Source organism: Juglans microcarpa x Juglans regia, chromosome 8D, assembly GCF_004785595.1.
Source record: "Juglans microcarpa x Juglans regia isolate MS1-56 chromosome 8D, Jm3101_v1.0, whole genome shotgun sequence".
NCBI lineage: Eukaryota > Viridiplantae > Streptophyta > Magnoliopsida > Fagales > Juglandaceae > Juglans > Juglans microcarpa x Juglans regia.
Genome location: NC_054608.1, coordinates 9,773,335 through 9,787,786, shown reverse-complemented (window position 1 = coordinate 9,787,786; position 14,452 = coordinate 9,773,335). Strand labels below are relative to the sequence as shown.

Below are 14,452 nucleotides of genomic sequence, written 5' to 3'. Positions count from 1 at the left end.
AGCAAACTATAATGTGGCGCACTATTTGTAGACAGAGGCATAGTATCTAGTAAGGGATCTGACATAATCCAAAATCAAACTTTGTTTTTTCACCCTTCATCCATTGACAACAAAATCACAACATAATAGATTAATCGAAAACACCAATAAATGGTAAACCAAAAATCACAACAAAAACACAAATCAAACTCTTCTTTCTCATATTCACCTTCATTTCCAACAATCACACTTGATCTAACATCAACCCAATCCTCTTCCTCATCTCATTTTAATAACGCTAATCCCTCAAACTATCCTCCAAGGTATTCTCCAGCAAGTCTCAACTTCAGTTCTTCTGAATCTAACCAATGTCTTGGCCAATGGATTCCTTAATGCTACATTATTTATAACCACATAAATTTCTTGCCATCTTGGGTAACACTATTCAAGTTTCTGTGGACTACATCAAGCTTTTTTTTTTAATCTTATACAACTATAGTTACAATAAGTCCTTAATGCATACAGAAAAATAAAACATTATTATAATTGCTAATGGAATGTAGAAATCAAAGAGGGAGTACTGTACCTGGGTGAAAATCAGAGAGGAGGGACAAGACTTTCTTGAAACTACCTATCATTTGAGGAGTTGGGTTGTTGGCATTGGGGGTCTCGGTTGGGTCTCATGGTGGAAGGTTCACAACAAGGGAGGGACGGCGCTGTTGGCTTAGGAGGCGTTGGGGTGAGTGTGGATTGTCAGCGTAGGGGAAAGTGAGAGAGGGACACGAAGGACCTGTGGGCGACCATGGTGTCATGCCGTGGAGGTGGCAATGGCGGAGCCCTAGTCTAGAGAGAGAGATAGAAAAAATAATGGAAGGGAGAGAGATCTAAGAGAGGGATAGTCAAATCGAGAGCGATGAGAGGTGGTGGTTGTGAGAGAGAGAGTTTTCAATTTTTTTTGGGGGGATACGACGTTTGGAGGGAGGGGAAAGAGAAGAGAGGAAATAAGAGGTATCTAAGTGATCTAATGGTGGAGATTAAAAATAACTGTGGCTCAGGAAATTTCAAAAAATTACTGGTCACTGCAAAAAGGTAGTTTATTTTCCCTAAGCTTGTGATTTTAGGTATTGATATGGCAAAATTATTGTCGCCGCAAAAAGTGACTTTTCCTCACAAATTTTCGATCGTTGAATGTGATTTCGTGGTAAAATGTTATTTTTTTTCCCATGGACGCTGTTTGTAACATCATGTAAGTATTTTTCACCAACTTATGTCTTGGAAAAAGAACTTGTGGGAAATGGGCAAATTTGTTGTAGTGTAAATGTATCTACATATACTACCATATAATTTATGATACATTATTAATTAATAGCATATATTATTTACATTTTATATGGTCAATGATAATAGATTAGATGAAAATCACATAATTAACTTATACAACTACTATATAAAATAATATATTATATATATAATATTTAAATATATATATATACTAATTCGGTCAATTTTGGTCTGATCCGGTCCAACAATCACAGGCCCCAGGACCGGACTGAACCCCTTCGGTCCCATAAATGATGGACCGAAACTGACCACAAGAATTTTCGTTCTGGTCCGGTTGATTTTTCCAGTCTGGACTGAAAATTCTTCAGCTTTAGTGCTCACCCCTAATCCAAACCCTAAGCCATTTTTTTCACCATCGCCAGCCACCTTCTTCGACTATTCGTTACTCTGAGTGGCGATCGCCACTTTGAAAGCAACCAAAAATTCAGTTTGATGTAGGGTTGCAGTTGACCATGCAGCCCACACTGGAACGAACTTGGTCAAAAAACCACCGGTCCCAACAAGATCTGACATGGTTTCATAGTATTGGGCACAAATCTAGCCAGATCCGCTACTTTGCAGACCACCCTAATGCATGGTGGTTTTGGCCACTCTAGGGTGGCCAACTGCAGCCCTTTGGCGAAGTTCGTGGGAGTCTATTTTATTCATTGATAAAAAGTAAAGTATTAACTAAGGTTTTGAATACCGTGCCATACCGGGTGATATTTATCGTTTCGGACCAATAACCAACACATGGGAGATAGGTTTTTTGTACCAAGTCAATACCGGCCATTTCGGTGTGTTTGAGTCAGTATTGACTGATTTTCCATGTACCAGCCAGTTTTCAGTGTACCGGCTAAAATTTTGTATTTTTAATGTATTTTCATAATTTTTACTCTAATTCTCATATCTGAATACTATTTTCTTAATTTTTTTTAATCCTTTTTTCTCGAGGACTGAAAATCAAATCCCTACTCCTCTTTTCGTGATGAAGATGGATGATTATTTTTTTTAATAGTTGGATTGAGAACTTTGAAGTATTATTGAGTTTTATAAATATGTATTTCAACTTTTTAAGACTTACATTAAATTAATGTTATTTTGAAATATAATTTATACGTATATAATTAATTTATCTATATATAGACTATTCCGTAACAATATCGATATCAAAATATTTTATTTTAATACTTTAACCGAAACAGTATTCAAAACTTTGGTATTACCCTCTAATTAGTTGTTAGAGGGGGGTAAATAAGCCTTTTAAGCCGCATCCTGTTTTAAGGTTTTTTTTTTTTTTTTTTTTTTTTTTTCTAAATTTTTTTTTTTTGATAAAGTTTTAAGGTTTATTCTATAATCAAAGGCATCACGTAAGTTAGGTCAATTTATAAACAACGTTTTGGACGAAACATTTCTCCTCAACACGCGCACATATATTGCCGGAAAAAAAATAATAAAACAGCGAGAATTCTTCACAACCACTACCCTCCACCTCTCAAGGGCCCATAATCAACTACTGGGACTTGGTCCAGAAAATCATATTCAATGAACAAATTTTCAATTGCAGAAGGGGGGTGCAGAAGATTTGCCAATGAATGTCAACCAAATCTAAATTATGAAGAAGATATTATGATATCCTTCTGGAAATCATCTCAACGAAAGAAGGCAGGCTCTTAATTCCATATACAGGCTAAAACCAGGGACTCGGTACGTACAGTACAGCCAAGAACAAAGCAAAATGCTTGAGAAAATCATCTTAATATGTGACTTTTAAAGTAATTCCTATATAGTTTACAACATAAACATGGAATCAAGAGCTTAAAACTAGTCTAGTTAATGAGCCCTCACAAAGAAAATACTCAATTCAGGCCCTGCTGCACCATCTGGATTTATCATGTACAAAGCTTCAGAGTCCTTAGATCCAACAACCCTCTCGAATCTTGCTCTCATGTAAGTCAATTCCCCATCTGCTGTTTCTTTCTCTGAAGGGTTTGGAAGAACCCCAGCACTCATCGAAACCCCTCGCAAATGCTGCATCACATACAGTTCATCTTCAGACATTTGCTTCCTCCTAATGGAGTAACCAGTTTTTCTCCCATTACAGTAAACAGCCCAAACAAACTCCTCCAACAGTTTCTTTTTGTGAGTTTTGGTTTCACTTTCTAGAGCAATTCTGACCATATCTGACGCCATTTCCTTTTGAAAAGCACTTGAATGCATCGGCAGCTCGATAACAAAGATTGGCATGCAATGAGGGTCCTCTTGTATGGCTAGACTCACTCTCCCTTTGCGATAGCCGAAAAGAGTCCCCGTTGTAGCATTGTCCTTGAGTAAAGGCTTTCTGGGTCTGCCCAAAAGCGCCACCATCTTGCACCCTGAGGTCAGCATAGGGAAGATCTTGAACATTTTCAAGAGCCCTCCGGTGGACTTTGTGCGTTTCTGATGATCTCCTGGTTTATGCCGGAGCAAAGATAGTATTGCCGGATTCTCCATTTGGAAGAACGGACTAGAGTGCACAGGAGACATTTTTTGGAGATCTGTGTCTTTTGTTTTAAGGTTTTGGTTCAAGAAAACGAACTATAATGCTTTGTCGGGTTGAGATGGGTGTCAGGAACTTCTAGCTAGGTTGGGTTGTCCTTGGAATCTTTGAAATGAGAGATCAGAAAAGCTTGAAGTGAGTGCCAAATTTAGCATGCAAAGAAAGGAAAAGAGTTGAACTTCAAACCTTGATAAGATCGGTCAGAGATCAGGTCGGACCACAGAGAAGTGGGGAAGGGATGGAAGAAAAAACTCAAGAAAAACAAGGAAATTAAAGCTAGGGACTGAGGCTATGCTGGTTTGACATGTGCTTCTCTGATCATTACACAGAGCATGCATCAACATCACTTGCTTTTTTCCAAAAACACATCCCAAAACCCTCGCTTAATTATTGAAGGTGCAGCAGCTCATGATCTCTCCTCCAAACGCAAATACATCTCCTCTAGCTCCTGTTGTTTATCCATGGATTTTTCTCTTCCTTGTGACCCTCTTTTCAGCATCTTTTTAGTTTCCTCCTTTCCAAAATGTCATATCATATATACAAATATTTTCTTATGGTTCAGACTAGTTAGAGGCATGCCAGGCAAATGTAATTAAGAAAGGAGGGTCCAGCATTTCATCTGGAAAACTCCTGGTTCTTATTTTTTTTATGATCATGCACAGCTTGTTTAATTAGCTCAGAGCTAGAGTCGACACAGATAATGTCCGGTTTAACCCATGTCTAGTAAACAGCTGGCGATGATGTTGAGTTTTTTTCTTGCACAACCTACAATTATTGATGGAGGAAGAAAAAAATACAAACAGAATTTAAGGGGTCTACATAAAAATTAACCCATGACATGACTTACAAAGAAAGTAGCAGTGTCGGCATGCACTGCCATGGTACCTGCATGAGCATTTAATAGATTCAACCATATTTATTGTATTAGATATATTATATATATTTCATTTATGGGTACTTTTGGACTAGTACTACCTTGCTGTTCAATGCATCTCTTGTTGCATAATGCAGGTAGCTAGCTCAAACTTTAAAAGCTTGTTTGTAAAATATATTTCATCTGATCATTTTATAATTTTTTATAATTTTTTTAAATATTACTTAAATATAACTTTCTTAAACTTTTAAACAAAACATAAAAAATAATACTATTTTTTTAAATTTTCAAAATAAAAATTATATTATAATAATATTTTAATTTTATAATATTTTTATTTAATTTTTTTCTTAAAATTCAATAAAACATCTTAACTCAAACAATTTCGTTATTATTCATAAAATTTTATCTCATCTTATTCTCCAAACACCTCCAAAGGTCCCGTTTAGATACTGAAACGGTTTCATCTCATCTCACAGTTCATCTCATCATTACAATTTTTTTAAATTTTAAAATCATATTTTAATAATATTTTATTTAATTTTTATTTTTTATTTAAAATGATGTTATCTTATCTCACTGTTAAAACTAGGCATAAATGATCCGTTTAATAGCGCGAATCAAGTACTTTAATTTCAACCAAGGGCCACGGCCTGCAAATTAATAGGCAGATAGATAGCAGTCAAAGTGTTGCTAGCTATATAGCTGGAGTGATCATAACCCTTAATGATATTACTAATCATTTAAGTTGGCATATTATGTTATTATGATGTTGAAGCTGATCAACAAAGCTAGGTTTTTGCAAAAGTGTTAGTCCTTTCATAGGGAATGATCACATGATCTTTCCCTCACAATGTACATGATTATTTGCACGTTGGGACAGATTAATTAGTATCCCTTGTTGCAATGAATATAACCTTCTTCATGTAAATATAGACAAAACATGTGAATCGTATGTATCCTGGACCACTGGTTTTGTTTCATGATTTTGACTGTTAGTCTATTTTAATTTTTTTTTAACATTTTAAAAAACAAAAATATATTACAAGTGACAACCTAGCATTTTCCATCTCGCTATAATTAGTATTAGAATTCCACGTTCTTCACATTCAACACATTGATATTATGGAATGTACGTAATATCATTTCTATATCTCTTCAAGTAAAATTTTTCTTCTTATGAGTTATTATTTACTATCCCATACCTTATGAAAAAATCCACATATCTTATGAAAAATACCCTCACATCTTATAAAAAAGTTATAGGTGTGAGGTGTGAGAGTGAATAGTGGCTGATGCATAATTAATCTCATCTCTTCAAATTATAAATAGAAAAAAAACTCTTCTTATCAACCACTATTCACCACTCCACACCCTATAAAAATATCACATACCCTATGAAAAATATACCTACACTCTATGAACAAACTATAAGTGTGAGAGTGAATAGTGACTGATGCATAGTACATCCTAAAAAAGAAATAAGGCCAAGCAGTATTGCCTTTACAGCTTGGCTTTTCCCTTTTACTGCCAAATTGAAGCATGCACCAAAGCTACAAGCACATAGGTTTTCATGACAAGATCAATATTTAAATTTATCAAATTCAATCGAGGATATATATTGAGCGATCACTTCTACGCTCACTCTTATATCTCTTCAAATATCTCAAACTTGATCTATGACTGTTCAAATTAAATAAAATAAGGAAAAAATACAATTATTTGCACCCTCAAACTTTTCCGAATTTAGCATTTTACATCCCAAACTACCAAAAAATTCATACATTGTAACCTCAAACTATAAAAATTTGACATTTGCACCATTCATTGAGATTCGACGGTCAAGATTGTGTTACATGATCTATTTTTCTTTTTAAAACATAATTCAATTGGGGTGTGAATTGTGTCCTGTCAACTTTTGGTAGTTTGAGGAAGTGCTATTTGTAAAAAATTCAAGATACAAATTGTAAAACTCCTAGCATGTAGTTGGAGGGTGTAATACATACATACATATTTTTTCCATAAATTAAGTAGAGAAATGACGTTTCCAGTTGTGTAGTGCACAACTATTACGCAATTTCTTTGAAAAAAATGAGTAAATATGAGACTCACATAAAAAAAATTAAATTTTCAATAGTAGACCCCACACTTTTACAAAAGGATTGCGCGACATTTGTATACTTTATGATTGTATCTAGCTTTACTCAATTAAGTATCACTATATATTCGAGACACATAACAAATCAAATATGTATAATGAGTCTTGAAAGTTGGGCACATTTCTATTTTTTATTGGACATAAATTTTCACCAAAAAAGAAAAAAAAAAGGCTATGCTTGAAGTTTCATTTCAAGTGAGACATCGATCAAGTTGAATGGTAATATAAATCAATAAGTGATCATCATAAACAAGTAGAGATTAGCTAGCAAAACATGATCATCAATGGAGGATAATGCAGTGTGTGCATGTATACTTTTTTAAGTTCGAAATTATTTTTTAAGCATCTTCAATGATTGACAAAGGTGATCTATAGTAAGTTGCATATAAGCTGCATTATTTGTCCTTGTCTTGGAATTATATATATATATATATATATATATATATATATTGTGGTTGTGAATCGCACTTCACTTTTTTAAGCAATCGCACATGTTAAGAAAGAAGAATTTACCCATGTATATATATATATCAGTGAGAAGTGCTAGATGCACAAAAGAATTTTATAAAAGCAAATTTACAAATTAAGATTTATTACAATAGAAAATTTTAGAAAATCATGATTCACTGTGATACAATTGGCAAGCAAGTTAGATATCTTTTTTAGCATCACGTTCTCTTTGCTTGTGTAGAACGTCCTTCTCCCTCTCTCTAAACTCGATTGATGGTATGAAATGGGAGAGGGGGGGGAGAAGAAGCTTTTATCCATTCCTTCTCCCTTTTGTACTTCAGTCTCCTCTACACCATTTGCCTCCATCGAATTTTGCCTCTATTTCATCTTCAACAATTACGCTACTATTTTTCCTCCATGTTTATTTTTCTCTTTTTGGTTTTTAGCTTGTTTTCAACATCTTGGTTCAAACTTTGGAGGATAGATCTACTATTTTTCATCCATGTTAGCTAAGCACAGGCTCTATCAATAGAGTCTCTTTCATGAATCATGATCTTCACCACACCCTGCGATTGCCAAAAACAACCTACCAACATATGTCCCTTACATGTTGCCCACCCACTCACAATGCCCCTATACCTCATTTGATCCTGTGTGTTATTGTAGGGCTCTTCCTCAATCTGTTGTCCTATTACTTACACCAACCATAGACACACACCTTATTGTAGCCTAGAGGCCCACTGAACTACTAACCTTCACCACATGTCTTGTAGGGCTTGAGATAGCACATGAGATCCACGCGCCACCCATTTCAATAGTTTTTCTTGACTTTCTAAGAAACAATTTTCTATTTTCTATTATGTTATAAGAAGATATTAACATTTTTCTTCCATTCTCGAGAATGGAAGGGTAGGACATGGAATGTCCTTGAAGTGGTCCACTATGTTATAGTTTTATCTACTATTACCTTAAGCCACAACATATATACCTTTGACTCTGATATTAGTATACATAGGTTATAAAAATATGTATTACTTTTTTTTATAAGAAAAATATGTATTATTTATATAGTGATCATATATACTTATTTGAAATTTTATAGTTTATATCTATATTCAATACTATACTAGTATGTGATAATTATTCTACAGTAATATACTTATAGTATTCGTTATTTAATGTTAACTGATGAATAGTCTAGTAAATGTACACATCATACTATCATTATCATACATAGACAAGTATATTATTATAGTTAATCATGTACAATGTGTATTGTAATACTAGCAATTTATTATCTAGTATAATGGTATGTAATTAGAAAAATGGTGTTAATTTTATATATAGAGCCATTGTTAATAGTTATAAACTACACATAATTAGTAATTGGATATACTCATATCTCAATACTAGACATTAGTAAATTAGTCATTGTTAATAATCACTATAAACAATTAAACTCAATGTTTACAAAATTGTAAAATTCATAAATAAATAGAAACTTAAGGTTAGAATAAAGATTAAAATTTAGGGTTTAAAAAAACATAAAAGAAATTTAAGGTTTAGAAAAAAAAAAGGTTTAGAAAATAAATGAAGCTCAAAACCGAATCAGACTAGTCGAAGACCAGATTTACAGTTAAAACGGCGTCATTTTGATTACTATATCCACTGCCCAACTCATTTCAAACAAAATGACATCGTTTGGATTTGAAAAAAGGGCATCGGCTTAATACCAATTTTGGTGCTCCATCCCATTTTGACCAAAATTGTGTCCCCCCCCCCCCCCCCTCTCTCCCCCAAAGAAAAATATCTAGACGACATCATTTAGATATGAGACCCTAACCTAAACCTAAGCCCTGCAACCTCAGACTACCGGTCTTTCGCCTCTCTCTCTTATCCCTTGATGCGTCTGCAGCTCCTTTCTTGTGTCTTGTCCAAGTAGTCCTCAACTTTCACTCGACGGCCTCCACTGCCCCTCATCCAGGCATCCCAACGTCATCTCTCCCCTCTCGGTAACATCTTTTTTGCCGAATGTTGGATTTGAATAAATTACCCTCTCTCTATTTTATCTTAGGTTAGCTTATAGACTTATTTTTAGTGATGGTCTTAGGTCTAGTGACTCTAGTTTTTTAGTAGAAGATTGTTTTAAACTTGGTTTTAATATTTATATATGCTTAAGCATGGATCTATATAGGAGGTGTTGCATTGCCTTAACTATTAGTTATTAGTAATGGATATCTAATTATGCATAATCCATGATGATCATATTATCTAATTAATTTGATAAGAAATATATACACAATTCTCTATTAAACAGCTTGAGTTTTATTAATACTTCTAACAAAGAAAAAATTGAGATTCTATGCAGCTAGGGTGTTAGTAATATTTATGACAAAGAAACAATGAGAATTCTCTGCATCTTAGCTAGGGTGTTAGTAATATTTATGACAAAGAAACAATGAGAATTCTCTGCATCTTTGATAGGCACACTCGCTACCTTTCGTTCTATCTCTGCCCTCCATAAGGTAGCAAAAACTCCAAGAATATGTTTGAGGTATAGGATCCATTCACAAGTGTAACACCCGGGTCTAGCAACAAACAGTTTTATAAAAATTTTGTTTTTTTTTTTTTAATTTACACGTATGAAGAGCCTAGTTATTTTTTTTCAAGTATTTTTCTCTATTTAGCCTACGGGCTTAAAATTTTTGTTTTGACCGATTATGATTTTTTTTAGGCTTGATAATTAAGTTTTTTCTAAAGGGCCAAGGTGAGTATTGAGCCGAGAATTTTCTGGGACAAGTTGGATTATTTTTTTAGAATTTGAGTCGTGACCCATTCAAGAAAAAGCCCAAACCCGTGATATTTTTTTGTTCAGACTCCACGTTCCGTTTCTTTTTCACTTCATGCACGCCTTTTTCTCTTATCTCTAGGGTTTTATTTTTGGTCTTTCAATTACCTATATATTCACATCCTTCGTACATGAAGAAAATCCAAAATAGTGTTGCTGTCTCCTTTCCCCATCTCCCTTGTGCGCTAAAGCCGCCACCCTCCACAACCTCCATGCAGTCGCTGTCGCTGCCTCTCAATACCTGCTAGCACAACCACACACGGAGTCATCTTTGCACTCCTGTTTGCCGTCCAACACCCTCACTGAAGCCTAAACGTGTGTGTCACCGCGGCCTCTACGTTACAACCCCCCACAGCGCCATCCCTGCACCACCACTGTGATAGCCACTGCTTAGCCATCGAAGTCGCCTTCCCAACGAACCTGGTCTGAACCTCCATAAGCTGTCGTGACCCATTCAGCCTTCAGCCGTTGCATTTTGACGTACGGACCGAGAGAAAGCCATGTCCAACGTGTGCACCGTAACACTCCCACTTAGCACTGCCCAAGCCCCTTCCATAAACCACAGCCACCCACTTACATGGCCACGCCACCACAAGCCGCCAGAGACCCATATCCCTCAGCCGTTCAACACAGAAACGCAGCCTCACCAACGCCGAAGGATCTCTATTTTTGCTTCCCAAAACAGAGCAGTCTTGACTCAACAAACCCACCGTCCTTAAAGCCACCCATAGCGCCAACTCTCTTCGCGACCTGCCCAGAAAACGCCAACCGTAGCCACTCGGGTCTGTCATTTGTTGACCTTCTCGATAAGCCCACGATCTCGTTTCCTCTCACGACACCCTCTGTCTGTCGCGTCTCACAGTGAGTTTCATCCCTCTCCCTCACGTTTTGCTCTCTCACTCCATATTTCTCTCTCGCTCATTAGTGGGTCTTTCTTTTGTCACTCTATCTCTTTGTACTCAACCGCCCAGCCACCGTCGTAGCCACCGTCCACCTCCCAGCTCGTCGCATAGCTCATTGCCGCACGGTGAGCATGCTTCTACTACGTGGTTTAATAAGGAAACTTATAATGTTTTAAGTTTTGTTGTGACGTGCCTGTTGCCTTCCCATGATAGCCCATGCAATTTAAGTTGTTTTACTAAAACACCCTATCTTAGATAAGTGTTATATTAGACTAGTTTTGTTGCACGCATGAGGACTTTAGTTTTTAGATTTATATTTATAAATAAACAAAGATTTTGAAGTATATTATTAAAGTATGAATTTTGTATGGGAATAGTAAGTACAAAATTTTATTTTATTTTTTTAAAAACCCCTTTAAACATATACCAATTAAGCCTTTTTTATTTATTTAAATGATATTTTTGCTTGATCCACTTTAATAGATTTTGATATAATTATGTTATTCAATTTTATATCGTATAGTAAATAAGTTAGAATTTAATGTTTTAGTTGGAGTTATTAAGTGCAAAATGAAGAATTTAGAAAGTGATAGTATTTTAGAGTTAAGAGAAAATTTAGGTTTCGAGATATTAAAATAGCTATTTCAAGTTTAGATATTGAAATACGTGAATTGTAAATTTATGGAAGCTACGTGATTATCTTATATGTGAGATTTTTCGTTCGACATTGTTGTGAAGAAATTCAGAAGTTAAGAAGTCTAGGTAAGTGGAATTCCTATGCTAAACTTTGCATAAAAATAAAATGAGCTGAGGTTGATTTTTGGAAAAGTATGCATGCTTGCTTTTAAAAAAAAATTGAACTACCTCAGTTATTTGTTCTGCATTACTCATGAAATTCTGTATAAGAATAAAGTATTTTCTGGCATGACTGGTGTAGACATGAGCTATTTTGACATTTTATTTCTAAACTGTACAAAAAAGAGCAGATATGAAACTTTCTGTATAAATTATACTTTTGTGATAAGATTCTATTCTATTCTGAAGATGTTCTGTACTTTGACATAATATGATGTGATTTTTGAAGACCTCTGGCATAACATTCTATTTCTGTTCTGTTTTATTCTGTTCTGACCTTACCACGGGTGTAAAACTGTAGCCTCTGTATGGGTTGGTACCAACTTTTCTGTTTTTGGTGCACTCATTTTGGAAATAAAGTGGTTTTCTGCGTAATCTTTCCTATGTGCACACTCAGGGCTCCGAGAATGAATAAGGGAAAAATTCACATTCTGTTTCTGCTCGGTTAGTTACTGGGGTTTGCACAACCTTACCACGGGGGTTAAACATGGTCTATATTCTGATATGATAAGATAAGATAAATATGTTCAGTTATGCTCTGCCAAAGGAAATTTTCAATAAGAATGTTTTCTGGAAGTTTCGCTCTTATATTTTTGATAATATGTTATGATTTTGCATTCTGAAAACAAGTATTCTGATTCTACATTCTGAAAAAAAATATTTTGTTCAGCATTATGAATTATGAAAAATGGTCATGTTTACACACTAGTATATGTTTTGTGCTTACTGAGTTGTTGATAACTCACCCTTTATCTCCAAATATTTTTCAGATATTTTTGATGACTCAGCTGGAGAGCAAGCATATGAAGTTTTAGCAAAGTGTGATGATTGTAGTGGAATAAGTGTCTGATGGTACAAGCGCTTATTTAAGAGTCGTAGTTAGCAAATTGATTTATTTTCGGTTATTTTGATTTGATGAGTTAATGATATTTTTGAGTTTTTGGAGGGTTTTTAATTTATGTTATTGAGAATTTCTTTGTTGTCCTATGAAAGAATATAGATATTTGGATTGAGTAAATGAATTAATATTTTATAAAGTTTTTTGGATTTTATAGTTGTGGTTTTTCAGTTGACCCTTTGCCTTTTTTGAGAAACTTCCACAAAGAGCGAAAATTAGCATTTTGGATGGACTGTAAATCAGAGCTAAAATGGTATTTATTAGAGGATGTTGAGATTCTCACAGATAGGCCTGCAACCCGACCCGACCCGGAATCCTCATCAAAAGGCGCCAACCCAAACCGACTCGACCCGAACAAAATAAAACTGGGTCGAACCCGTATGACTCGATCTTTAAAAACAAGTTGTTCTCCTTCTCCATGCTTACAGAAACAAAAGCTTATATTTTTCAAAAAAAAAAAAGAGAAACGAAAACTTATTCAGGTTGAGGCATAGAAGGAGAAGTCGTCTTGGCATCGAAGGAGATCTCATTGAGAAGGTGAGGCATCCCCAAGCCTCGACCTGCCCAACACCAGTAGCAACGGCGGTGGCAGCAGATCTGTAAACGGTGGCATCTAGCTCGAGCAACACTACGCTGAAGGCATAGAAGCAGATTTGTAAACAGCGGTGTCTAATGGCGTCTTCTAAACTCTTCTCTTCTCTTCTATGCATAACAAGCTCAAAAAAATTCATCTTTTTTTTATTCACTCTCGGCTCGAGGGCTCCAAGACAACTACTAAGGAATTTAATTTATGGTGGACAAGAAGAGGGAATAGGATATTGGGTGGAAGGAAAGAGGTGGCCTCCAAGACAAAAGAGCGAGAGAGAGAGTCAACGAAGTTAAAAGACTTTTAAAGACCAAAATCTGGAAACTAAGTAGGGTTATTCATGGAAAACTAGCGAGAGAGAACGCAGCTCTGCGATGACCTCTGCGACCGACGATGGCGAATGGCGACAGTGACTAGGGTTTTCGCAGTGGAGAGAAGATAGGGTTTTCGTCTTCAGTTCAGAGCGTTTATGTCTCAAGGGTAGTGTTTTCAGTTTCGACGAGTTGTTTTTTCAAAAACCCGGTAGCATAAGTTTGACCCGATGAACCCATCTTCACGAGTTGGGGAAGTCAGGTTTTTCGGACGGATCGGGCTTACGGCCCATTATGCACAGCCCTACTCACAGATACATTTGATATATTAATTTGGTGTAAGATTAAAACTTGCAAATACCCGATTATTGCTCAAATGGCAAGAGATACCTTAATTATTCCCATCACCACTTTAGTTTCTGAGTCAACATTAGTATAAGAGGTCGCGTGTTGGATCCGTTTCAAAGTAGTGCATTGGCTCCTAGAATGGTGGAGTCTCTTATGTGCACTCAAAATTGGTTGAAATCTACATCCATATGTCCGAGTCAAAATTGTTCGAATCAACTTGATGATGCGAACAACTACAAGTTAGACTATGGTAATATTATTGAAATCATTAGCACCTCTTATATATTTTTATTTCATCTTTTTTTATACTATGAAGTGTATTTTAACCTTTTCAATTGTATAATTAATGACCAATATGGTGAGTATACTAGGTGACGTGAATAA

At 35.4% G+C, this 14,452-nt stretch overlaps 1 protein-coding gene across 1 annotated transcript; it reads right to left on the bottom strand.

The window, feature by feature from the left end:
• Positions 1–2,912: 2,912 nt before the first annotated feature.
• LOC121243526 (protein MIZU-KUSSEI 1-like) lies at positions 2,913–4,403 on the bottom strand. The gene has a single exon (XM_041141654.1). The coding sequence runs from the start codon at positions 3,823–3,825 to the stop codon at positions 3,133–3,135; it is 693 nt and encodes a 230-aa protein (XP_040997588.1). The 5' UTR covers positions 3,826–4,403; the 3' UTR covers positions 2,913–3,132.
• Positions 4,404–14,452: the final 10,049 nt, after the last annotated feature.

Excerpts from the sequence above, each read along its gene's own strand:
- LOC121243526 (XM_041141654.1), bottom strand. The coding sequence starts at position 3,825 with ATGTCTCCTGTGCACTCTAGTCCGTTCTTCCAAATGGAGAATCCGGCA.